Source organism: Vigna angularis, chromosome 8, assembly GCF_016808095.1.
Source record: "Vigna angularis cultivar LongXiaoDou No.4 chromosome 8, ASM1680809v1, whole genome shotgun sequence".
In the NCBI taxonomy this organism is placed as follows: Eukaryota; Viridiplantae; Streptophyta; class Magnoliopsida; order Fabales; family Fabaceae; genus Vigna; species Vigna angularis.
Genome location: NC_068977.1, coordinates 20078098 through 20104252, shown reverse-complemented (window position 1 = coordinate 20104252; position 26155 = coordinate 20078098). Strand labels below are relative to the sequence as shown.

Sequence of the window (26155 nt, the reverse complement as noted above, 5' to 3'; positions counted from 1 at the left end):
GTGAAGCCCACCAAGCTTCTTCATGTGCTTCTCTCTTAGGTTGCGTGTCTCCCCTCAACTGGATAATGAAACCCATGTGCTGCCTTTGCTTTTCAATTCTCATTGGGCCGTGGTGAAGCTGGTGGAAAATTAATTGCTGAATGAAGCCCCTTCTGCTTGCTGGACCGTCTCGCTACTGTGAAGATGTGCACCCCCCTTCCAGGACGTGGACGTGTGGTGTGTTTCCTTTCTTCAAACTTGCTGGGTAGAATCAACTCTCAAGGGCCGTGTGGTGCTGCTGCCAGCCTTCCTTCCGTGTGGACCCATTCATTCATCCAGCACACTTTCTTCATTTTAAAAGAAGCTTCTCCAATCAAGCCCATCTCCATGTGCACTCCCATAATTTAAATCCACACCTTCTCACTCACTTTAGCTTAAAAATATGATTGATGTGGCATTTCTCTTTAAGTCCCAAAATATTATCCAATAATTTTCCTACAATTAATAATGCAAATAATTAGCCTAAGATAATTCAAATTAATAAAATGTGTGGTGATTGATACTATGGACATGAGAACATAAACATTCTTGCTTAGACGATACTGAAAATGTTTATCCCAAGTGCCAAAATTTATGGAATAGAGGACCTCCAAAAATAATGTAATTTCACTTTTTTTTGCTTTACTTGTAATGTAAATATTTGATAAGTTAATAGACGAAATAAATTTGGTGGGATGACTTGGGTTTTTAGAAGGTCCTTTGATATAATTAATGAAACTGTCTGTCTGGTTGTCCATTTCTTGTTTATGCTTTATAAATTGACAAATAATATAAGTCTATTGCATTTTGTAGTGTTATTATTTTTTATAGATGTTGTTTGTTAGAATCGCTGCAACGGAATTATTAGCGTGGAACAAACCAAGAGGGGGGGTGAATTGGTTATATACTTTTATTATGCCTTTTATTATTTTTCTCTTAATTTTTCTTACTGAGCAGATAATTAACTATAAATGACAGAGTAAGGGAAAGAGAAAAATTGCATAGGTGATTTTATCCTGGTTCAGATCACTCGGATCCTACGTCCAGTCGCTTATCTCAAACAAGATAAACCTTTTTCACTAACACAAAACAGTTACAAATATTAATCACAAAGAAAAACAATTTGTAAGAGTTTAGAAATAGCACCTCTCTTGAAACCACAAGAGATGAACTTACACTTCCTTTGAATCTTCACAAAGGATGACCACCTCCTTCGAATGCTTCACGAAGGATGATTCTCTTCCAGGCACTTCCTCGGATACACCAAAGATGAACAAGTTATTCCTCTGTCACCGCAGTAGCACTTCAGGACTTTGCAGACAAGAGTTTCCTTAGCTTCAACAATCTCACAGAGTTCTCAAAGAGTTCAGAGGTCTTTTGCACAACGGAAGAGTTTTTTTGAGATAAAGAGTGAGCCATCTTATAGACTCAGCCTAATACCCTTTCATTCTTCGAAAACGGGCCATCTAACGCATTTAATCGATTAACACAAGTATTAATCGATTAAAATGAGTACAACGGCTAGTTTTTCAAATCTGAAACCCCCAATGGCTAGTGTTAATCGATTATTCTCAGGAATAATCGATTAACTAATCGATTATTATTAGCTTTAATCGATTATTACAGGGGCAATTGGGTTTTCAGTGCTAGCCTCGTTTCTAAACAATTGATACAAAGAATTACGCACTTGTAATGATGTTTTTCTTTTCCTTTGCAATGTTACTTTAACACTATTCCAGGCTCGGTGGAGAAGGCTTTGCCTATAGTTTGTCAACCTTAAGCTATTTTCCGGATTCGTCCTGTGAATCGCTGTTTTGCAACCATCAAAGTTATCATCAAAATTTACATCTAAACCACCGACACCCAACCCTAAACCCATGCAAACATCGCCAACTGTAAATGGTACCAACGTTTGCCGCAACGAATGTTTTGTTTTGCTGTGCAAAAAGTTGAAGTTAAGTACCCACTTATATCTCCTTTCGTACCATTTATGTTCCTGCATGATGATTGTTACTAAATATGTCTGTTGTGGCAAAAAATTGTTAATAAATTGATAAATAATTATTTCGAAAATACTTTGAAGTGAAGAAATTAATGAAAAAAGTAATTGAAAAAAAATAAAGACAACAAAAAATGAGTTTGTAGATAACAAAACAAATAATAGTTGAAATATGTAACTAATAATAAATAAATGACAATTCATATAAAACATCTACAGAATAAAGCAGGATGTTCTTTTATCTATTTTTGGAATTAGGGCAAGGAAGAGGGGGAAGCTGTGTAACTAGAGTTGTGTAATTCTTATAGCTAAACCAATGCTGCTCCTGCAGCCATTGCTCCAATTGCTCACTACTGTTTTCAATATGTACTTCACTACGACAATGTACTATTCAATGTTCAAAGCATCAAGTTTCTCTGTTTGAATCTTCAAATAGTGGAAGTTTGCAATGCTATCAATAAACTTAAATGAAAAAAAAAATTAAGAAAAGAGTAAACAAACTTTATAATAGATGTTTGTATTGGTGATCAAAGATCTTACAGTTAGTGGATTGCCTAATGACTTTCCGGTTTGAGGGTCCCAACAAATAAGTTCACCAGCCTTGCTCCCACTTACAAGATACTTTCCATCCAGTGACCATGCAATACAAAGTACCAGTTCTTGTATCCTGCATAAAATGTAAACAACTATAATGCTATATATGACTCGTTAAAATTGCCGAAACATTATGAAACTATAGAAATTGATATTAATTTAAGGAAGGATAAAGAATAGCTCTTTACAACAGAGTAGACCATTGTAATTCTCCCAATACTATAATTCCCAGCCTTCACAGTCCCTATCCTTCCCTCTTATTATTTTCTCATTCCTTTGCAATAACCCCCACCCTCCCACTATTCTTTGCCAGCTTAGAATTCCATCATGATCCAGATTTAATAGCATGAACATTCCCCTTAGCAGTAACACACTGCTTCTCATCGAGAATCTTCAACTAATTCTAACTCCTTTTACCATTTAGTTAAATTGATCATTTATATTCTTGTACTTAATTAGTAAATACCAAGAACAACTTAACATTTTTAAATGTCAAACCTTTGCAAGTGTACAATGGTGTCTGAGTGGTCAAGTCCCAAAATTGAACACTGGTATCACCAGAACCACTTGCCAGTTGTCGTCCATCAAGACTGAAGGCAACACTAAGTACGATTTCGGCGTGACCTAAAAATATAAACAACCGCAAAAATATGAATTCTAGAAAATTCAAAGAATAACACAAACTTGTGCTACAATCATCAACATCCAAACCACACTGTTGTCTCTCACAGTTTAGCAAGCACAATACAGCATTGTGCCACTACGAATGGGAAAATACACAATATGTCTCACATACCAGAAATAGTTGCAAAACAGCGATTCACAGTACGAATCCGGAAAATAGCTTAAGGTTGACAAACTATAGGCAAAGCCTTCTCCACCGAGACTGGAATAGTGTTAAAGTAACATTGCAAAGGAAAAGAAAAACATCATTACAAGTGCGTAATTCTTTGTATCAATTCTTTAGAAAGATGAGGATTTTTTTTTTCTCAAAATGTGTTAAAAGCAAGTAAATAAGTGAATTTACAACGAATTAAGAAAGAAAAAGAAATAATTTATTGTAAACAAACATGACTAACCTTTGTTTTTCTGCAAGTATGTTTCAAGTGGCGCAATGAGCTCCTCATCTGATATATAGAAAGCATACGGCAACTTCTCTTCCTAAAATGAAAGCATAGATAATCGCTCAATGTTATAAATAATAAACAAAATGTAAAATAGAATTTGAGAAGAATAAAGGGACTTGCTTACATTGTTTTGAAGCTTATTAACAATCTGATTGAGGTGTTGAGGGCCAGCATTCTGAGGTAGGTACATGGGAGAGCCCAAGGGAGTTCCATCTGTGTCTGTCAAAAGACACATCACGTTGTTGATTATCTCCCTCTTCTCCACCATAGTCTCTGTCTCTACCTCCATTTTTCAATCAGGGATTTTTCTTCTCTTTAGGGTTTTCGAAAGTCTTTAGTCTTTTAGAAAATTTTATATAGCATTAATAGCATGCCATTAAGTGAATAGTAAAAAAAAATCATAATAATCCCAAATAATATTTTATAATTGCATAATACTAGGAATTTGATTATTCTTTCTCTACAAAAACTCGATTTGAGAATCCAGCAAGCTCAGAGAAATAAAATAATCTTTTGAAAAACAAAAACTTAAGTGTTTCCATTTATGATCTTCTAATACTAAGAAATGTCTTTTTCTAAAATAGTTTGATTATTTAAATATAATATTTATTCATTTATATGTAAACCTAATATGCCAGTAACAGTGCTATTTCTTCTTAAAGTGCGTGAAAGACGTAATTAAAAATAGAAAAAAATGTATTTTTAACAATTTTTTTTCACAACTTCTTTTACAACAATTTATGTTATAATTTGATTTGTTTCAGTTAATTATAAAAAAATTATTAAAAAAAAATTGTTAACATATTAAAAATTTCATTCATGGGACCCACCGATAATATTCTCATGTATCTTTCTGTCACACTCATTATTTATCTTTAGAATAATATTAACCTAATAAAACAATAAAATTGAAAAAAATAAGAAAAGAGAAACAAATATTCATTCTTTTCCATGTTTTTTTTTCCTTTTTCTTTTTTGTTCTTTCCCCTTTTACTTCACTAGCTTTATTCTAACCTTTCATTGCTCCGACGAGGCAATCGGAGTGCTGCCGTGGCCGCTGATTCAACGCACCGCCCCCGCTGATCCCCGTTGCTGATTACCCGACACCGATTTTGTATTTACGGTTCGTTTCTTCCTTACATTTCATCTCTCTTTGTTTCCCGAGAAAGTGAGGGGAAGCGACAATGTTGAATCTCGCTTTTTCTCAGTGCGCTAATTATTATTATTAATTTAACATTTTTTTTCTTTTTGAGAAGTGGATGAGTTTGTGGTTAAGAAAACAATTGGACGAGTTCGAATTCTGAATTTGCAGATGTATTGAATATTCAGAGAAAATATTTGTTGAGGATCAAGCAAGATTAGTCTCTACAAAATGATTATGCAAATTCTGCTTTTATTTTTGCGAAATTGGAAATTTGTGTGTGAGAGAGAGAGAGGGAGAGAGAGAGGGAGAGAGAGAATTGCATGCTAAAATGTGTTTTGAGTGGGTTGGTTGTCTTGAAATTGAGATCTTTTCTTTTGCCATTTTTCCATAGGGAATTTCACCAGTTTGTTATTTGTTTTTTAAAAGAACTTGGGGTTGTGTCATAATGTAGTTCACTTTACTTGGTAGCCGACCTCATCCAATTGGATAAGTTTATCCTTTTTTTCTTTTGTGATGAATCAACAATTGTTGTTTGAAATTTTATAAAAAAAAAGGGTGTTTCGTTTAATAATGATTTCAAACTGTTCTTATAATCATGGCCAAATACAATAGCTTGATTCCTCGTGGCACTGTTTTAGATGTTTGAACCTCTGTACGACATAATCGACTCATTATTGGAACATTAAGAAACATGGGAAACTCTTAGTGGTTTGGTACTGTGTTTGTCCTTGTTTTAGTGTATTCCTACTACGCACCTTAACTGTAATGCGTCTTTGTTGTCATGCAAACACTGAATGTGACAAACTGAGCACATTCTATTAATTGTGTGAATAAATGGATGGAAATTACTTTATGAAAAGATGTAGAAGATAACTAGATAGAAATTGACGTGATCATGCTGATGAATAAACTATTTTTTTGTGAAAGGCCATATGTTGAAATAGTTTTCTGGTGCGCCGATGAGCTGAACTGATGTTATTGACAGTCGAAGGTGGAGGATTCTTCTCTTCTTCAGCTTCAGGATATAGTAAGGGTTTGACCCTTCTTCTCTTGGGCCAGAGGACTGAGGATAAATCCATGAGGGTTTTGCCGTTGAGCCAGTTCCAGTTGGTAGGCCAAGAATCTGACCGCGAGCTCCAGCTGGCTTCCAGAAAGAAACGTCTCTCCAGCAGGTGCGCTTCCTTTGTTTGCTTCGGCTGTGCCTCTGCAAGGCTTGACACTGCATCTCATGTTAAAGTGGTCCATGCCAAACACCATGATGTCTCTTCAGGGACCCTGGTTTCCAACAAGGGCAAGTATCCTCCTAACAATGTAAATGATGATAATAGAAAGGTTGCACTTAAAAGTAGCTTAAAAGGGCAAGGAAATAGAAAACCAGTTCTTGTCGAGGCTGTTGCTGAACATGAGGCATCAGGTGGAAAGGAGAATGATACTCATGTCCAAACAGAGAGAAGGAAAGTGCAATGGACTGATGCTTGTGGTAGTGAGCTTGTTCAATTACATGAATTTGAGCCCAGGTATTTGAATATTTTATTTTCTCACTGACTTATATATGGAAAAGTTTACGTACTCAGTGTTGATACTTTTGTTGTTTTTGTTATGAAGTTTTGTTTGGGCAATCATATGTAAAGTTTCAAAGTTTTTGTCACATGTGTCACGTTTTGTCACTAGGAACGCCTAGTACTTTAATTTGTGTGATTGATAGCAAATCACACATGCTTGTACACTCTTCTGTTATCCTTTCTTTTATTCTCACTGATTTAAAATTCTGATAGTTATTGTCACCGAAGGTCTAAGAAAGGATTAGGGCTGAGTGAAAATGGTTTGCATTTTTTTGAGCCAAAGAGTGAGCTGAATTCTTATTAGCCAGAGCAGACATACATATAGCTTCACTTTCTGGGCACAGTTCTGAATTGTAAGAAGCTTTATGTTTTGTTCTTTCCAAGTGCTGTCTATCAAGTCTAACTGATATAGTTCATGAAAGAAGTTTTAAATTTGAACAAGCCTAACTGATATTTGTGGTTTAGATGATTAAATAAACTGCATTATTTCCCTATCCATTTGAATGATTAATCTGATTGTTCTGAAGAGTCAGATTTTGCTTATTCTTTTTTTTTTGGTAATTCTGATCTTGTGATTAATTGGAGACCCCTTCTCAACCATGTTCTCTCTCTACTCTGTGAATTCAACATTTTGAAGGATTTCTCCATTGAACATGGGTACATGGAATTCCCTTAAATGAAGTAAATGGTCAATTGCAGTATAGGGACAAAGGAGTCTTTCTTCAATTATTGCTTATGGAGTTATGGTGATAAATCTCTTCGGTATCTTTTCACCACTTTTGTGTCCAGCGGTCTTTAATGTTTTTAGTTTTCTATAATCAATAGGACTAATACTGAAATGCTGTTACGGTAGTGGTTCTCAAATTTATAACTCATGTGTTATCCTGGTAATGCATTCTTAATCCTACAAAAGTGGCTTTTACGGTAAGTGATTGCTCAAGCTGTATAAGCATTACTTATCTTTATCTTTAGTTGATGTATGATTTCAACCCATAAGAGCTAGCATCTTGGCAGTTACGCAGCATGATACTTCACTCAACCCCCTAATAGGTAGCCCTTTTTGAGATATTGACAGCTAACTTTGAAAATCAGCGATTAAGCTGCGCTATGGTGATTGCAATTAGGGCAGCATAGCCTATCACGCCCAGGGTTAAAGGCTGGAGGCATGGTAATGCAGGTTACTTAACAATGGATCTTAGAATAGCCTGTAATATCATCTTAAAATTTGGATTTAAAATTTAACTTATTTTTACAAAACTGACTTATCCAACAAGGATGGGGCAAACTTTATTAGCATTGCTTAGGTTTTATCTCTACATGATGTGATTCAACCTCCTGTGAGATGATGTCTCTGCTGCCGCACACTACACCTCTCCAATAAGCCTTTCTGGTCAATCTCTTCATTTGTAGCCTTTTCCTAGACACTGACAACAACTTTGATAGGCCACGATTAATGTAGGCTAGGGGTGGGTGACTACAATTAGGGCTGTCTCCCAACCGAGAATCATATGTTGTAGGAACTCATGAGTTTGACTCCCACCTATGGTAGAAATGAGAAATTTGAACTAAATATAAGAAAGAAGACCTATAAACCTATTACATTAAGGTTTTGGACTGGAAGTGGTGTCATGGCTTTTATATGGGTTTACTTATGGCTCAATGATCCTGAATCTCTTAGGTGAATTCCCCCTCAAATGACACAACACTATAATATTTGTTTTCTATTTTGATATTTTCTGCACTTTTGTAATCAGAGCCTTATTCTCAAAATTTCGGTTCGATTGCAATAGTTAATTTCAGTTCTTTTAGAACCATAGGAAACAGTTAAGTGGGGGGAGAGTAGAGAAAAGAAAGAAGAAGAATTGAAAAGGATTATTTTATTATCGAATATAGATTCAAGGAGAGTAGAGGTTTGATTTAGTTTTGAAGTAAAAAGAACTAATCACGCACACTAATTTATACCAATTAATTGGTTTTACTTGAAGGATTAGGTGTATTAGATATAATCCAATTCGACGAATAACCCCAATTTTATGTGTTTGTGCTAATATACTTTAGTTTGTATTTTAGGTAGGATTTCATTTTTGACAACCTTTGTTCAAGTTTCGATCAGATAGAGTAAATCTTCCTTTTTTTGGACAAAATAGAACCTCCAAGGTACACAAGTTATCACGTTAGTCCTCATACAGTTATGGTTCCAATTGGTCCCTGGAAGATTCTTTTGTTTACGACTTCTCCAAAAATTGTCTCTGAAGTAGTTCCTCGAGTATTTAATGTTGTTAAATTAATCCCTCATATTATTTTGGTTTCCAATTTGTTTATAAAGCTTTGGCATGTAGTAGTGATGCATGCAACCTTGGAGGACTAAATTGGGTTTTCTCCAGCTTCTTTAATGGCTAAATCATTGCCTAAAGAGGTGAAACCTTCAAGTGTTGTCCGTTCAGTTTTTGGACATTTTACAAGACCTTACCCTGTAGCTTTTATAGATTCAATTTTCATGTCTAAGCAACATATGACCGTAGTTTTCGCTCCAAATGGTAAGGTTCATGTTTTCTCTTGTCTATTATATTAAACAGTAAAAATTAGGGCTAACTGTAATTAGTGTATTTTTTTAATTTCTCATCCATTAACATGCTAGTTGACAATCATTTGCTTTATATTTCATGTTATGAAACATTTTATTATTTTAATAGCAGAACTGGATGTAATGGAAGTTTCTAACCATGTTCCCATGCCATATTTATATTTTACCTTTTCTTGTTTTGTTACGTACTTATATTCTTTGAGATCGTGATTTTTTTCGTTGCAGCGAAGTGTCATCTGATGAATTTGAGTACGGGAATAACAAAACTTGTTCCTGTGCTATAATGTAAATTGGCGTTCCAAACGATAGACCCATTTTTTCGGTGTCAATTTGTTCATTGCTAACATACTCCATCACTGAGCATAAGGAAAAGGAGCAGATGTTTTCAGTCTAGTGGAGATCCATATGCCATCTCTTGCCCGAGCAATCATTTGTCTCCATAAATGCTTGCTGTGGCCTTCAATTTTGTTCCTCTGTTTTTCATCAATTTTGTATATAATCTGTCATCTGAATTCTTTGGCTTTTGTCTTCTGAATTTTGTATGTAATCTGTTCTAGGTTTTTATTCTTTATGTACAACTTCAACAAAGTTTGTTTTGTTTATATATATATATATATATATTTATATTTATATTTATATATAGTTTCATGCTCTTTCGTTGTGTAGAAGTGGTTCAGATGTAACATTTTTGTTTATAATATGTTCTGTCTGGATGGGGAAATGAACTTCTGATGCCAGCTTGGTATTACCTATATTTCAGAGAAATTCAGTTCCTTTTCTCTTTCATTCATTCAGTTTTTTGAGCAATGAAACTTATGTTCCCGCAATTTCCCAAGAGGCAGCGAAAGAAATGCCTGGTCTGATGAGAGAAAAAGATTGGCACTCTGTCTTGGCTGGCTTGTTTTTCTTGACCTGGTTTTCATGGCAATCTTTTCAGTGTGCCAAAATATGGAAACTAATTTCCTTAACTTTCTCAGACGTTTTGCACAAAATATAGTTTGCATTATGCTATAGTAATGTTTGGAGAATCATATGCCACAGAAACAAGAATCTAGCAAATGAATATTCTTATTTAGTGGAAGAAATAAGAACTATAATGCGGTGTTTGGTTCTAAAAATGTACTGAAGGAAGATCGATTAATGTGTGGGTTTGTATAATTTTACATGGTACTTTCTCTCATGATTTATGTGTATTCATTTTTCAAAACTCCAATCTCTTTTTATCATCTCAAAATTATTCCTTATTCAATAATTCTTTATAAACTAGTTTTATTTTTTCCATACACTAAAAGCACTACACGTTATTTCAACTAATTTCGAACTTCTTTTATTTGTTAAAAAAAATTGTTTCATCTTACCGTATTTTTTTGAGAATATTATTTTTTAAAAAGTAACATTTTTAAATAATATTTTTTTAAAAAATTCTAGCACCCATTTCTAACTTTTATCTTATGGTTTCTAACTTTTATCACATTATTTTAGCATTATACTCGCCATATTTTTTATATTTGATATGTAATGGATTCTTGAATACAAATTTAATTTTGAATGCATAATTTTTTTAAAATTTTACAATAAATGATAATGGCGATTTCTTTAATGCATTTTAAAGATTTTTTCATCTTTTCATGATAATATCATTACGAAAGAAATAAATTAAACTTTATATAAAAATATAAATTTTATTTTAATGACTAAATATGCTTTCGTCTTCAAATTATTATAAAAACGCGTATTTCTTGATTTTAAATTAAATATTTAATTTCTGTACTTTATAAATAAAAGTAATGTAAAGTGTTTATTCATTAAATGAAATGTGAAGTGTTTGTAATATGATAAAAATAATTTTACAGTAAATTATAATATAATATTTACATCCAATTTACTGAAAAGAATGTTTTTGCATGATTTTTATAAGATAAAATACTTTATAATTTAACTTAAGAAGAAAACATAATATTTTATAATAATTTAGAAATAAAAATCATAATAAACTCTTATTTTAATTATTAATTTGAGCAGAATTAATTTAAATTCTAAAATATTGGATTATAAACCTAGGAGGTTTCAAGCAAAACAATCCAGGGCAGTGGTGGCATATTCTTAGGAAGGTAAGTCTCTATTATCCTTTGTGTTTTCTACACCAAAATCAGACAAAATTCAGTGGTTGATGATGCCAGATGACTGACCCTGATGAAGTAAAAAACGACATTCTTGGTCAGCTTTTAGTGGTTAAGACACTTACAACTCCACTCACTTTGAGCCTCTTTCTCTTGGAAACTTGGTCACACCTTATCCACACACATCTTCTCTGATTCTGATAAGATACCACAAAGTACAACCCAATAGAAGAAAATGGCTAATCCAGAATATAATAAGGTAAAAATCTTTGCACAGTTAGTTAGCATCAAGAGAAAGAAAAAACAAAAATAAACAAAAAATGTCTCTGGCATCTTCAATCCCATGCATCAAAATCCCAACTTGTTCCTCTTCTCCATCATGTTCTTCCTCAACTTCATCCTATTCTTTCAGGTTTTCTTCTTCCAAGCCTCACAGTGTCACTATAAGGAGCTCTCAGGCTGAAGGGCCTGTGAGAAGGCCAGTGGCACCCCAGATAAGAGAACCATCATCAACAAGTGTTCCTCCTCAGCTTCAGAAGCCAGCACTTCCTTCTCAGACTCCTCCATCACCCCCTTCAGTGGTGCCTCCACCACAGAAGCCTGCTAGTTCTGTTGTTGGGGATGGTAAGAATGTCATTACATTAGAGTTTCAGAGGCAAATGGCTAAGGAGTTGCAGGAATACTTCAAACAGAAGAAGCTTGAAGAAGCAAATCAGGGTCCTTTCTTTGGTTTCATAGGGAAAAATGAGATTAACAATGGAAGGTAATTGCTCTGCTATTGCCACAGAATAAAATTGGATCTTTTCTATATGTGGGGTTTATGTTAATTGCATTTTCTTTATGGCACAATTGGTTAATTGTTACCATCTAATTGGTTTATTGCTTCCTTTTTTATTAATGTGTTCTTCTGTTCATCAAATTCAAGAGGGTTTGCTCAAAATGTTTTCTTTCTTTTTATCTTGGCCTAATTTAATTACCAAAAAATTAAATTTTGAGGATACCCAATAGGCGTAATTCAGGGTATGCAATTCATTGTTCTGCAAAAGCTTCACAGTTCTTTGCAATGGAAACAGAAACACTTACATTTTCAGATGCCGAAGTTTACAATTTTCTCCTTACAGTTTTTCCTTTTATATAAATTGTGAGAAGATTCACAACTGGTAAGATGATTAAAGATTCCTATCACAATCTATTGGAAACATAAAGTTTTATGCAGATAGTAGTTTTTTTGTGTCAAGCTGAAAACAAATAGATGCAATTAGCTTGTCTGCATTCATGATTAGTTGAAATCTTAGATATTAGATTCAAAGCATCATCTCAGCTACTTGTGTTTAATACTTGTCATTCTATTTATGAATACCTGTCACACTTAAATTGTATCAGCATTGTTATGCAAGTTCTGTTGTATTTTAACTTACTAATCAGAAATTTCATTTGTACAGATGGGCAATGTTTGGTTTTGCAGTAGGATTGCTTACAGAGTATGCAACAGGCTCAGACTTTGTTGATCAAATAAAGATCCTTCTCTCGAATTTTGGGATAGTAGATTTGGAATGAATGAATACCTCAATATGAAATACTGTCAATACTTTCTTGTTCCTGTCGCTGGTGTAAACTATGTTGAGTAATTTGTTTTGTAATTCATTTGTACAAAACAAGCTTTCTCTTCATATTGATGAATCTCAAGAATTTGATGTTCCTTTTCCCATTATGCTGGACTCCCTAGAGATCGAAAAATTTAAAGAGCATTGCAGTTTTATAGTGACACTGATACTGATAGAATATGTAAGGTTGTGATAGATTACATGGTAACTAATCAGCTATTCTCTTGAGGAATAGCTTGGAAAGGTAGTCGGTTTTACCAGCTTGAAACCTGTGTTGAAAATATGTCTAATATCAGAAGTTTGAAGTGGATAATTTCCTATGAATTGTCATTGTCACAACTCTGATAATATGTTGTTTTGTAAAGTGACATTGTGAAACGTTTCTATCTCGTTTTATTGGAAATATAAAGTTTTTGTTTATTTTTCTTATAAGATTGAGATGACTTCTTGTGAGACTATCAAGTTTCCAATGAGATTTTCTTCCTCCTTTTCCACCAACCTTTTCTTGTTTCCTGTATCTACAAATTTAGATAATGGATGTGTCTAATAAAATATTTTGATGAAAGTCAAATGGAGTATACATAACTTGAAATCATCACCAATTTATACTATCTGGTAATGGGCTTTTATTCGTATGGGCCCTTTGAAATGGCCTTTTCCATATTCCAACGTTATGGCTAGTGAGTGAGAGTTGTTTCCTCTACCACCCTAAATGTTCCCTACACCTCTTCATTATTTTTTTATTCCAAAAGTATTTTACATTAATTTAATTTTATTTATCTTTTTTAAAACTCTAAATATTAGTTACAATTTTGTATTAATTTTGGATTGAAGAAGGTTTGAAAATTTACAATTCTAAAACTGAATTAAATAATGAGTTTTTGTTATTATTTTACCACAGATAATGATTTATTTTCAATTTATGAGATAAATTAATAATATAAAAACAGAGTCATGTGTGGTAGCACTTGAAATAAGAAAAATGATAGTAGATAAAAACATATTAACAAATTTGTAGTACCTACTCTGGAACGGAAATCAAAGAAAAGAAAAAAAAAGAAGGAAAACAAAAGCAGAGAAGAACAAAAAGAAACAAAAATTTGTTTTACTATGGTCTACCATCTCCTCAAATTCAAAAGACCCAAGTCAAGTTAAAGAACGGATTATACCAATTGTTCTTCTCCCTCCACTCTTCTCCTGTCCTGCAAACAACTTCTTCTCCCTCTCCATCCAGTCTTCTCCTATCCCGCAAGCAACTCTCTGATGCAAACTCACAAATGGATTTCAACATCTGTTTAGGCAATTAAAGATTTATGTGAGAAGGGGTAAAAAAGGGATGAAATAAGTAGTGGGAGACGGTGGTTAGTTGGTTAGAAGAGAGAGGGAATATAAATAACAAACAGATTAAGGAGAGAGGGTATCGAATATTATTTTGGAATTGAGACTGGACCTAGTGGCCAGTGGAGGAAGGGAGGCTTCCTTGGGGGAGAGATAGATACCTGTATTCATCTTTTCTATACATTACAGAGGAAATAGAAATATAGATACATGCATATTTCTTTATACTGTTGAGTGTGTGTATTTTTTGCTACTGTTCGGCTCCTTGTATAAAGGAACCTAACAGATTTGGTCCGACCTGCCGGATCAGTTTTGGAGAGGAGAAGAAGGAGAGGTAGCAAAGAAGCATGGAGGGACGAATGGGGGCGATGGAGGCGACAATGGAGGAACTGAAGGTAGAGGTGAGGGCGATGACTCTCGCTTTTCAACGAACCTCAGGAAGACGTTCCAGGAACCATGATCGGAGCTTCGCAGGGAGCCGCGACTCCGTCAATGCTGACCGTGAACGACGATCATCAGAGAGTTCGGAGGAGGAGTCGGAAGAGGAGGGAGGAGATGTGCAACGAAGTTGGATGAAACGTGTGGAACTTCCAACGTTCGAAGGAACGGACCCCATGGGCTGGATAGCGAAGGCCGAAAAATTCTTTGATATCCAGAACGTGACAGAGAGGGAGAAAATGAAGCTGGTATATATCTGTATAGAGGGAGGAGCTAGTTATTGGTTCCGTTTTTGGCGGAAGAAGACTAGACATCCAACTTGGAGCATATTGAGAGAGCGCTCTAACATGGAGGTTTGGAGGCTTAAACAGGGGCTCTGTTTATGAAAAATTGGCTGCTGTCCGACAAAGGGGAAATGTCGACGAATATATACAGGAGTTTGAAGTACTGGTGGCGCAAGCAGCCGGAGTGAATGAGGAACAACTGTTGGGATACTTTTTCGCTGGGCTACAAGAAGGATTAAGAAATCTGGTGAGACCGCATGACCCACGCGATCTGTTGACGGCAATGGAGCGAGCACGCGACGTCGAGCAAGCGGGTTCTGTATCGCGAGGTAACAGCGGAATGGGAGGAAAAGGAGGGGTGACCTGGGGAAAGTATTCCTCGAGCTCAGGTACTGTCGCGAGGACGGAGACCTATCGCGGCGCGTCGGAGGGATCGGTAAACGTCGGCGGGGTCGGCGGTGGATCGGGAACGAAGAAGGAAGGCGTTTCTAGCAATGTAACCGCCCGAGCTGGTAGTAGCGGAGGAGGGAATACTCAAGGAAGAGGAGTAAGAATGTTGCCTTATCCCGAATATATAAAAAGGCGTGAAGAAGGGCGTTGTTTCCAGTGCGGTGGCCCATACAGCCCGGGCCATCGGTGTGTTGAAAGAAGTATGAGAGTGATGATTTTGGCGGAAGAAGGGGAAGAAGAAGAAGTTGAAGAGAAGATCGAAATGGTCGAAATGGAGGAACCGGTGATGGAACACACGGCGATGGAACTGTCAGAGTTGTCAGCCGGAGGACTCACCCAATCGAATACCATGAAGATGCAAGGATGGATGAAGGGGAGGAGAATTCTGGTGTTAGTAGACAGCGGAGCTAGTCATAGCTTTATATCCACCAGATTGGTGAAAGAATTGGGTCTGGAAAGCATTGACACCCATCCCTATAAAGTGTGCTTAGGTGATGGACAAAAGAAAATAACTAGTGGATATTGCACAGGGGTTACCGTGAAATTGGATGGGCTGGAAGTTAGAGATAAACTATATCTATTTGAGTTAGGCGGTGTGGATGTGATATTAGGAATCACTTGGTTAGCTTCCCTAGGAGAAATTAAAGTGGATTGGGGACACCTAATTATGAAGGTGGAGGTTGAAGGGAAAGTAGTGGAGATAAAAGGAGATCCCACTTTAACACGTCGAATGGTGACTCCCGAAGTCCTCTTAAAAGAAAAGGAGATAGAAGCCATGACTCTCGTGTGGAGTTTAAGTCAAGCAGAAGCGGTGGAGGGAGATGGAAAAACCGGGAGATGGACACCGACTCAAGAGGCAGGGCTGAAGCAGATTTTGTCAGACTTTGAAGGAGTATTTCGAGAACCTCAGGGGCTGCCACCTGAGAGGAAAGTTGATCATCGAATACCCTTGAAGGAAGGAACAGAGCCCATAAGTGTCAGGCCATACCGCTACCCACACCTCATGAAAACAGAGATAGAGAGACAAGTTGAGGAAATGTTGAAGCTCGGTGTGATTCGTCCCAGCAATAGTCCATATTCAAGCCCAGTAATATTAGTGAAAAAAAAAGATGGGAGCTGGAGATTTTGTGTAGATTACAGGGCACTGAATAGAGTCACAGTGGCAGATAAATACCCAATACCAGTTATAGAAGAACTGCTGGATGAGCTTCAAGGGGCAAGGTATTTTTCTAAAGTTGATTTAAGGGCTGGATATCATCAGATCAGGATGAAAAATGAAGATATTCCTAAGACAGCCTTTAGAACGCATCAAGGGCACTACGAGTTTCGCGTTATGCCTTTTGGGTTGACAAACGCCCCTGCCACGTTCCAAGATATGATGAATTCTGTCCTCAGGCCATTTTTGAGGAGGTGCGTGTTAGTTTTTTTTGATGATATACTAATATACAGTAAATCTTGGGATGAACATATGCAACATTTACAGCAAGTTCTGGAGGTGTTAGCACAGCAGAAGCTATTTGCTAATAGAAACAAATGCGAATTTGGGAGAGAACAAATTCGTTATTTGGGGCATAAAATTTCAAAGGCGGGAGTTGAGATGGATAAGGAGAAGGTTTCTACGGTGACAGCATGGCCCGAACCAAAGAGCATCAGAGAGTTGAGAGGGTTCTTAGGTCTGACTGGATACTATAGGAGATTCATCAGAGGTTATGGGAAGATCGCTCAACCTCTCACCAACCTGCTTAAGAAGGGAAAGTTTGACTGGTCTCTTGCAGGGGTAGAGGCAATGCAGAGACTCAAAACAGCAGTCACCACGGCTCCAGTGTTAGCTTTACCGGATTTCTCTCAAACCTTTCAGGTGGAGTGCGATGCGTCGGGCACAGGTTTAGGAGCAGTTTTGTCTCAAAACAGAAAACCAATAGCTTATTTTAGCAAAGCTCTTTCCGAAGTGTCACTCACCAAATCTGTTTATGAGAAAGAATTGATGGCTTTGGTGTTAGCCATCCAACACTGGCGACCCTACCTTTTGGGCCAAAGGTTCGTTGTTTATACTGACCAGAGGAGCTTGAGATATTTGTTGGAGCAGCGTATTACTACTCAAAATCAGCAGAATTGGCTGGCTAAATTACTGGGGTATGAATTTGATATTGTTTATAGGACTGGGGCATCCAATAAGGTGGCGGATGGGCTCTCAAGAAAAGGGGAGGAATTGGAGGAGGGAGAAAAAGTACTGCACATGATATCTAGGCCCTATTGGTCCAATTTCCAGGAAATTATGGAAAAGGTTGAGAAGGATGCAACTCTAAAGAAAGTGATGGAAGATATAAGTGCAGATCCGAATTCACATCCGGCGTATACCCTGGAACATGGGAGATTACATTACAAGGGGCGGTTGGTTTTGTCAGCACAATCTTCCTGGATACCAAAATTATTAACAGAATTCCATAACACGGTCACAGGAGGGCATTCAGGAGTCTATAGAACATATAGAAGGGTGGCACAATCCCTATATTGGACAGGAATGAAGAAGACAATCACCGACTATGTGGCTGGCTGCCTAGTATGCCAACAGCATAAGTACTTGGCATCCTCACCCAAAGGTCTCTTACAACCTTTACCCATTCCTAAAGCAGTATGGGAGGACATCAGTATGGATTTTGTGGTAAAATTACCTAAATCGCAAGGATTTGACACTATACTTGTGGTGGTGGACAGACTCAGCAAATATGGGCATTTTATTCCCATTAAGCATCCATATACAGCAAGGTCTATAGCTGCAGTATTTGTGAAAGAGGTGATTAGATTACATGGTATACCTATGACCATTGTTAGTGACAGGGACTCAACATTTTTGAGCATCTTTTGGCAAGAGATATTTAAATTGCAAGGCACACAGCTTAAGATGAGTACTGCCTACCATCCAGAGACAGATGGACAAACGGAAGTATTAAATAGGGTACTCGAAACATACTTACGTTGTTTTAGCTCAGAACAACCTAAAAGTTGGAGTTTGGTGTTACCTTGGGCAGAATATTGGTACAATACCAGTTACGTGAGAAGGGGTAAAAAAGGGATGAAATAAGTAGTGGGAGACGGTGGTTAGTTGGTTAGAAGAGAGAGGGAATATAAATAACAAACAGATTAAGGAGAGAGGGTATCGAATATTATTTTGGAATTGAGACTGGACCTAGTGGCCAGTGGAGGAAGGGAGGCTTCCTTGGGGGAGAGATAGATACCTGTATTCATCTTTTCTATACATTACAGAGGAAATAGAAATATAGATACATGCATATTTCTTTATACTGTTGAGTGTGTGTATTTTTTGCTACTGTTCGGCTCCTTGTATAAAGGAACCTAACAAGTACCTACTCTGGAACGGAAATCAAAGAAAAGAAAAAAAAAAGAAGGAAAACAAAAGCAGAGAAGAACAAAAAGAAACAAAAATTTGTTTTACTATGGTCTACCATCTCCTCAAATTCAAAAGACCCAAGTCAAGTTAAAGAACGGATTATACCAATTGTTCTTCTCCCTCCACTCTTCTCCTGTCCTGCAAACAACTTCTTCTCCCTCTCCATCCAGTCTTCTCCTATCCCGCAAGCAACTCTCTGATGCAAACTCACAAACGGATTTCAACATCTGTAAACGGATATGGACATTCGTTTGTGCTTCAACGAATGTTGATATCCGTACACAAATCACATCGGTTTAAGAATACAACGCATATTTATATCCGTTTAAATATTATTGAAGGGAAAAAAAGGAACGAGGAGGTATAGGAAGAAGTGTGTGGTGGTGGAGGGAGTAACTCCCGCTAGTGACGAGATATTCTCCTAACTTGTTTTAGAGTGATGTTACCTCCACTACTCAATCTTGTCCCTATACTTCTCTAATTGTTTTTAAATTTTAAATTTACTCCTTTTACATTTTACTTTTATTAATTTTACTTTTTATTTTTTAAAACCCTAATCCCAATCTCCTCTCACTCTCACTTTCTCTTTCACTCTCAACAGCAAGCCCCTCACCCCCCATTATGTCACTTCAGTTTTTCTTCTTCTTTCTTTCTTCTCCCCATATAACATCATCTCAATAATCAACAATCTGCACTTAATTAAGATATAAAATAAATATCTCTTAGTTGAGTTTTTAGTGGTTGTGTTTGGAAAAGTCTAAATTCCTTCCCCACATGGGTCTCCATGTGATCCCTTAAAATGAGGAACACAACAATGGTGCTACTACTATCTAGTTTCTTGTAATCACTTACGTTAATATTATTATTATAACATGTTTTGATTATACCAATTGTTGCACTACCTAAAAGCTCCTTGTTATAAATGATTGCAACTACACGAGCACGGTTTCAATGTCTCTGGCTCTGATGATGACTGATGTTCCATTGTACAATATCACGTGCAATTAAACAATTATAACGATGCGAATAGGAAGTATTTTGTTGAATGCATAGTGGAACGACGCACCATGCACCAACGGAGAGAAGAAAGAAAAAAGAAACGGAAATGGAAAATGTTGTGTTAACGAAAGTGGAAATTAAGAAAAAGAGAGAAAGTGACAGTGGGGGGTGTGGGGGGCTTGTTTTTTAGAGTGAAAAGAAAAGTGAAAGTGAGAGAAAATTGGGATTAGGGTTTTAAAAAATAAAAAGTAAAATTGGTAAAAGTAAAAAGTAAAAAAGATAAATTTGAAATTTAAAAAAAAAATGGGGAGATGTAGGGAGAATATGAGGTGGTGGAGGGAGCATCACTCCTTGTTTTAATACTTTTGTTTGGTGGATATTCCAAGTTTAAATTGTTTAAACATGGTTAGGCTCCATAAAGTCCATATATGCATTATTGTAACTTCTTTGTATCAAGATTAGACATGTCAAAATGAATTATAACTTGAGAGAAAATTTAGCTCGTTATGGTTCGAAACGGAATGGATTATTTTTTTGTTTATTATGAATCAAAACAAGTCTAACTTAGTTAAGTCATAGGTTGTACAAGTTTGAACCGAGTTATAGTGAAATGAAGGAGAACTTGAAACATGAATGCATCAATGTTATAATTGAATTTGTTTAACGTTAGATTGTTGGATTGCTTGTATTTAATGTTGTAATTGAATTCGTTTAACGTTAGATTGTTGTATTGCTTGTACTTAAGATGGATATATTTGTTTGACAATATATTTTGTTGAAAATATTGGAAACTGAATAGTAAAATTCTATTTTTTAAATGGAACCTCCATGTATGACTCATGATTTAACAAATAAAGTGTTTAACTAGGTGGAGAATTGACATGAAAATATTTTCTATAACTTTAAACAATGTTTAGTTCTAATGATCCTATGAAACAAATTTTGGGCGATAATTAAGTTTACGAAATAAGTTATTATGTGATGGTGTATTTTTCCATGTAAGGTGTTGTACTCATATCTTAATTTTGATAGTTTAAGGGGTTTAATAGTGGTTGAAATTGTTTTGCAAAAAAAATTAGAGAAAGAATTGAATATGTGAAATCAAAAGCATGAAAATAACATTTATACCCATTGAATATTGAATGGAATTCCAATATTTTAATGCTTGAAAGTGGCCTTAAGTAGTGTTATGTTTTTGGAAGTTTCACTATATGTGACAAAAAATTTAAACATTGTCTAACAATTGATGAGTGAAAAAGAGCTAAGATGAAGTGTAAATTTTTAAGGCCATTTTATAAGATAACTGTTAAGACCTCGGCAAGTGTACCGAATCGTATCAAGTAATATAAAATGGTAAGACCAAGTATCGTATCCCAAAAGACTCACAACACTACACAATCATGTAATTACTTAACTAATTAAGACTTTTGAAGAACAATTTAGGGTTTGTAAATGTAACAACAAGAAAAGTAAATATGAATGCAATTTTGATCAATTGAAGAGAAACACAAAAGTGAATGATGAGTTTGAAACTATGAGATGAAGATGTTGTTGGGGTTTACATTTCACCTAATCACTCTTATGTATATATGAATTCTTCTTCTTTATTAAATATTAATATCACTTTCTAAATTACTTACAACCTGATGTCTTGGCGAAAAAAACTTATCCTTAATTATTAGATCACAATGTCTTGTATCCCTTATAATTAATTTTGCATTACGAACGAAAGCTTAAGACAACCAATCGTTCTATCCCTATGTCTAGGCAATAGTTCCCGTGGGAGAAATTTCCTAGATCTAGGTTTCTCCGTATGTGTCCATATCAAAGAAAACCAATAATCATGCCATGAATGAGTTAAACATAACAAGCATAGAGCAAAGAGGAATAACCCTAACAATTAATGAAAGAAGCATATATAAATCAGAATAAATTCAAATACATGAGAGTTTAGAGGTTACATCTTCCCCAACAACAAATGAATTTATTTCCCCATTGTCATGGAGAAACTAGATGAACAATGGAATGAAAGAGATAGAAAAACCCTAGAAACCGTAAAGAAGAGCTCCAAAGTCTGAATTTGGGTCCCTTTTGCCAAAAGATACTCCTTCTAGGACGTCCAAGTCCTTATATACAACTAAATTGGATCATGGACCAACGTTGTTAACACTCAGCGCCCCCACTTAGGGCGCTCAGGTGTACTTGTGAGAGGATGGTGCTCAACGTGTCAGAGCGGCTGCAGCGGAATGGTTAGCGTGGAATAACAAACCAAGAGGGTTTTTAGTACTATCGTATGCCTTTTAATTTCTACTCAATTAAACTTACCAAACAAATAATAAAGACAATTAAAGAGAGTAAGGTTGAGAGAAATTTTCACAGATGATTTTATCCTGGTTCGGATCTTACCAATCCTACGTCTAGTCGCTTATCTCAAACCAAGATAAACACTTCACTAATCACAAAACGATTACAAATTACAATCACAAAGAAAAACTTTGTAAAAGTTTAGAAACCACCTCTCTTGATACCACAAAAGATGAACCTGCACCTCCTTTGAGTCTTCACAAAGGATGAACACCCCCTCCGAGTTCTTCACGAAGGATGAACTTCCTCTTCCGAACACCTCCTTAGACACACCAAGGATGAACCGACTATTTCCTCTGTCACCGTAGCAGCACTTCACTAGCTCCACAGACACGAGTTGCACAAGCCGAACAAGAACACACAAGTCTCAATGATTTCTGAGTACTAGAGCACAAGGGAAGAGTTGTTGTTGATGGATAAAGAGAGCCTATTTATAGACTCAAGCAAATAATCTTCCATTCTTCGTAACTGGCCATTTAACGCTTTTAATCGATTAATATTATTGTTAATCGATTAAAATGAGTACAACGGCTAATTTTCAAAAGTCAGAAAACTTCAACGGTCATCTTTAATCGATTATTTTAAGGATTAATCGATTAACTAATCGATTAAAATAGGTAATAATCGATTATTTCCATGTCAGTTGAGTTTTCAGCACCTGCAACGTTTTAATCGATTAATACTTGATTTAATCGATTAAAACCGTGTGTTTTTTATTCTGAACAACAAATACAAAGTATGAACGTACAAGAATCAAAATCTACTACAAATCTAAGTTCTAAACATTAAACTACAATTATTACAAAAGTTTTTTATAACAAAAACAAGTCTTCAAAGGATCTTCATGAATCTTGATATATCTTGACTTGATTTGGACATCATCAAAACTTCATCTTCATCATTTTTCTAACACAACGCCCCTGGAAGGGCGCCCAGGCGTGAAACAATGCTCGAACTCTGACGCTCAACGTCCTTGGAAGGGCACCCAGGCGTGAATGTGAGGCTTCAGCGCTGAGGGCCTTAGAAAGGGGCGCTCAAGCATCCTGTGATCTTCTGTAACCCTCTTTTCTAGTGTTTTTTCAATCCTTTCTGGGTTCCAACTCCTGAGTACTTCAACTCCTCTTTCAAATCACTCCAAAATCCTACAAAATCAAGGGAATTAGTAAAAAAAATCATAATTTATAACCTTAACTCTCTTTATTCACAACTTAAACCAAAAACAATAGATTAAGCAAGTTTCTAAGTCAAAAAGGGTTCATTTGGTATCAAAATTAAGTTCAAGATAACGGTAAAATTAACTGTTATCACAACCCCAAACTTGAAACTTTTCTTGTCCTCAATCAAAACAAAACCTGGCTTAACAACACAATCAAACTACAATGGTCTAGCACACTAAAAACATTTTCCTCTAGGAAAAGTAAATCACTCATGTCTGCTCCTCATAGAAAGATTCGTCAAGATATAATGATGCTTTAACCAATCAAGCTCAACTATGGTGGTCACATAATCAAACATACACAACAAATGCCAACTTCATTAACAATCAACAACCAAGCAAGAATGTTATGCATGGAACAATTCCTCACCCAGAATAGTGTTTCACTCAACTCAAAGGTGTATTATAGTGAGGTGACACTCTTACACTCTACTATCACAATGTTACATGAATCAACTTTTCCTTTCATTTAAACACATCAAACACACTTACAAGCAAGTTATCATCACAAGGACTTTTTCTAGGCTTGTAACATGGTCGGGCTAAGAAGAAAATTGGTTTTTCTAGACAACAAAATTCGTTGAGTTGAGAGAGTGAATAATTTACTTCATTTTCATTAACAACAATCTCTCTTTCTCCTTTTATGTGAGAAACTAATCTTGAACTCATTCTCAATTTTACTTTCATTGAGCTTAATTTATTCTTTTCTTTCTTTTATTTTTCTTTTGTTCAATGCTCTTTTATAGATTTTCCAGAGTTCTTTACGGTTTCCCACAACCCCAAACTTGAACCATTATCCATTACCATATAAACATGCTCTACTCAACTCAAGGCAAGGATTTCAAAAGGGTTTTTCATATTTAGGCTCAAGGTTCAAAGGATAGAACAAACATTGTTCTTTGTTGGGTTCAAATTGTGGCTTTGGCTTATATGGGATAAGAACAAATGGCCTTGATAATGTGTAACAAGTAAGCAAGTGGTTCAATCATATAAAATCAAGCAAAATCAATCATGCTTACAAAGCAATAACATTCAATCAATCAAAGATTCTGGAGTCCAACCTCTCATAGGCTAACTCAAGTTCCACAATTTGATAAACATCCTGCCTAGCATATCAATCACAATTGAAATCATGCATTTGTTTTTACACAACTATGAGCAACCACCATCTATGCTTGAAAGCTAAACCAATCATCATCTCAATCATGCATCATAGAACAATAGAGCAAACACAAAAATATTACTCATCATAAACAGTTTATCACATTATACCAAACCATTGCAGCACAATTCATTAAACCAAGTACATAAGCAAGATAAAATAAAAACAAAATAAACAAAATTCAAATAAGCATAAAATAAAGAAAAAATATAAAAATCTTTCCAGCAACATCCATCAATAGATGCTATCATCTTAATCATCGTAGCATCCATCAGTAGATGTTATCATCTGAGTCCTCCTAGCATCCCTCAATAGATGTTGTCCAACATCCATCAGTAGATGTTGTCATTACTGCAAAGCAAAATCAAATCCAAACCACACAAATAATCAATTAAAAAGAAAAATTCAGAAATTGGGTTGCCTCTCAATAAGCGTTTGTTTAACGTCACGAGCCTGACGCCATTATATCAAAGTACTAAAAATATTATATCAAAAGTCTAAATATTACACAAAAGTCTAAATATTATATCAAAATACTAAAAAAATGTAAAATCTCCAGAATGCTAAAAATATCAAATTATCATGCATTTAATTTGAGCCAGAACTACGTGATCCTTGATTCTCCATCAAAAGTGGAGATACGTAGGAGCAAGGCAAGCCTTGTCAAGTTCACTTCCCTAAAACTCCAAAATTTTTCATAATCATTCTCAAACATATTTTCCAAACAAATTTCCAAGTCATTTTCAAAAGAACTACGTACCCTTGATTTCTCACATGAGAATACATATGAGCAAGGTCAATCCTTATTGGGCTTCCAAAAAATAAAAAAAATATTTTTCTTTGTATTGTCTTGCATTGTTGTTTTCAGGGGAAAATGACATTTTGAAAACCACATCATCTTTGCACATTTAATTAAAGGTACTGCTTTTGGGCAGGCGCTGTAGGGTGTTAACACCTTCCTACGCGTAACCGACTCCCGAATCCATAGTCTTTTGTTTCGTAGACCATGTCTTTATTGTATGGTTTTTCCGTAGTTTTCCAGAATAAACTATGGTGGTGACTCCAAACTTTGATTTTCAAACTTGTTTTTTAAGAGTCTCACCGTCATCCCCTGTCGCGATCCCGGTTGCGACAGATACTACACTACACGTTCATAGTTCATGCTTTATAAAATACCAAAAACTGAAATTTTTTGTTTTTCTCCTTTTCAGGTATCGTAGAAATGTAAAAAAGGATCACAATTAATTAAAAAAAACAAAAAAAATAATTAACGTCGAGTATTGACAAAATTCGACGTTAAGTGTTAACATCATATATTGACAAAATTCGACGTTAATTTAACGTCGAATTTCTTAAATTCGACGTCAATTTAACGTCTCCTGATATGACATTTTTTGCTAACTCGCCGTTAAAAGCTCAAAATATTCGACGTTGTATGCGATTTTTGTACTAGTGTATAAATTGTATAAAACTTACTCATCTTTATTGAAGTTGTTGTCATAATGACACCTCCATGAAACAAAAATAAAATAAGCATTGAAGTTATTCTGTTTTAATCTTAAAATATATAGCCTTACTTAGAATTAAAGTAACAAGAAAAAAACATGAATAGGTCTATGTGATTGAAAAATCTAATACATATCAATTATCTTCTACACATTTTGTTTTAAATATTGATTATATAAATTTGTAATGATTTATTTTTTAGTTTTATCCATAATTAACTTCATAGATATATGGGCA

At 35.4% G+C, this 26155-nt stretch overlaps 1 protein-coding gene, 1 non-coding gene and 1 pseudogene across 2 annotated transcripts; 2 read left to right on the top strand and 1 right to left on the bottom strand.

The window, feature by feature from the left end:
- Positions 1 to 2301: 2301 nt before the first annotated feature.
- Positions 2302 to 4109, bottom strand: LOC108344281 (notchless protein homolog; annotated as a pseudogene).
- Positions 4110 to 4669: 560 nt separating this feature from the next.
- On the top strand, positions 4670 to 9668 carry LOC108346142 (uncharacterized). Its single transcript, XR_008244726.1, has 3 exons — positions 4670 to 4861; positions 5810 to 6399; positions 9254 to 9668. It is a non-coding gene; the product is annotated as an uncharacterized LOC108346142 (transcript).
- Positions 9669 to 11413: 1745 nt separating this feature from the next.
- On the top strand, positions 11414 to 12859 carry LOC108344940 (light-harvesting complex-like protein OHP2, chloroplastic). Its single transcript, XM_017583477.2, has 2 exons — positions 11414 to 11911; positions 12591 to 12859. Exons 1-2 carry the CDS (start codon positions 11469 to 11471, stop codon positions 12703 to 12705), a joined length of 558 nt encoding a protein of 185 aa, XP_017438966.1. The 5' UTR covers positions 11414 to 11468; the 3' UTR covers positions 12706 to 12859.
- Positions 12860 to 26155: the final 13296 nt, after the last annotated feature.

Excerpts from the sequence above, each read along its gene's own strand:
- LOC108344940 (XM_017583477.2), top strand. The coding sequence starts at position 11,469 with ATGTCTCTGGCATCTTCAATCCCATGCATCAAAATCCCAACTTGTTCC. Across the intron at positions 11,912-12,590 it reads AATGAGATTAACAATGGAAG|ATGGGCAATGTTTGGTTTTG; the intron begins GTAATTGCTCTG and ends TCATTTGTACAG.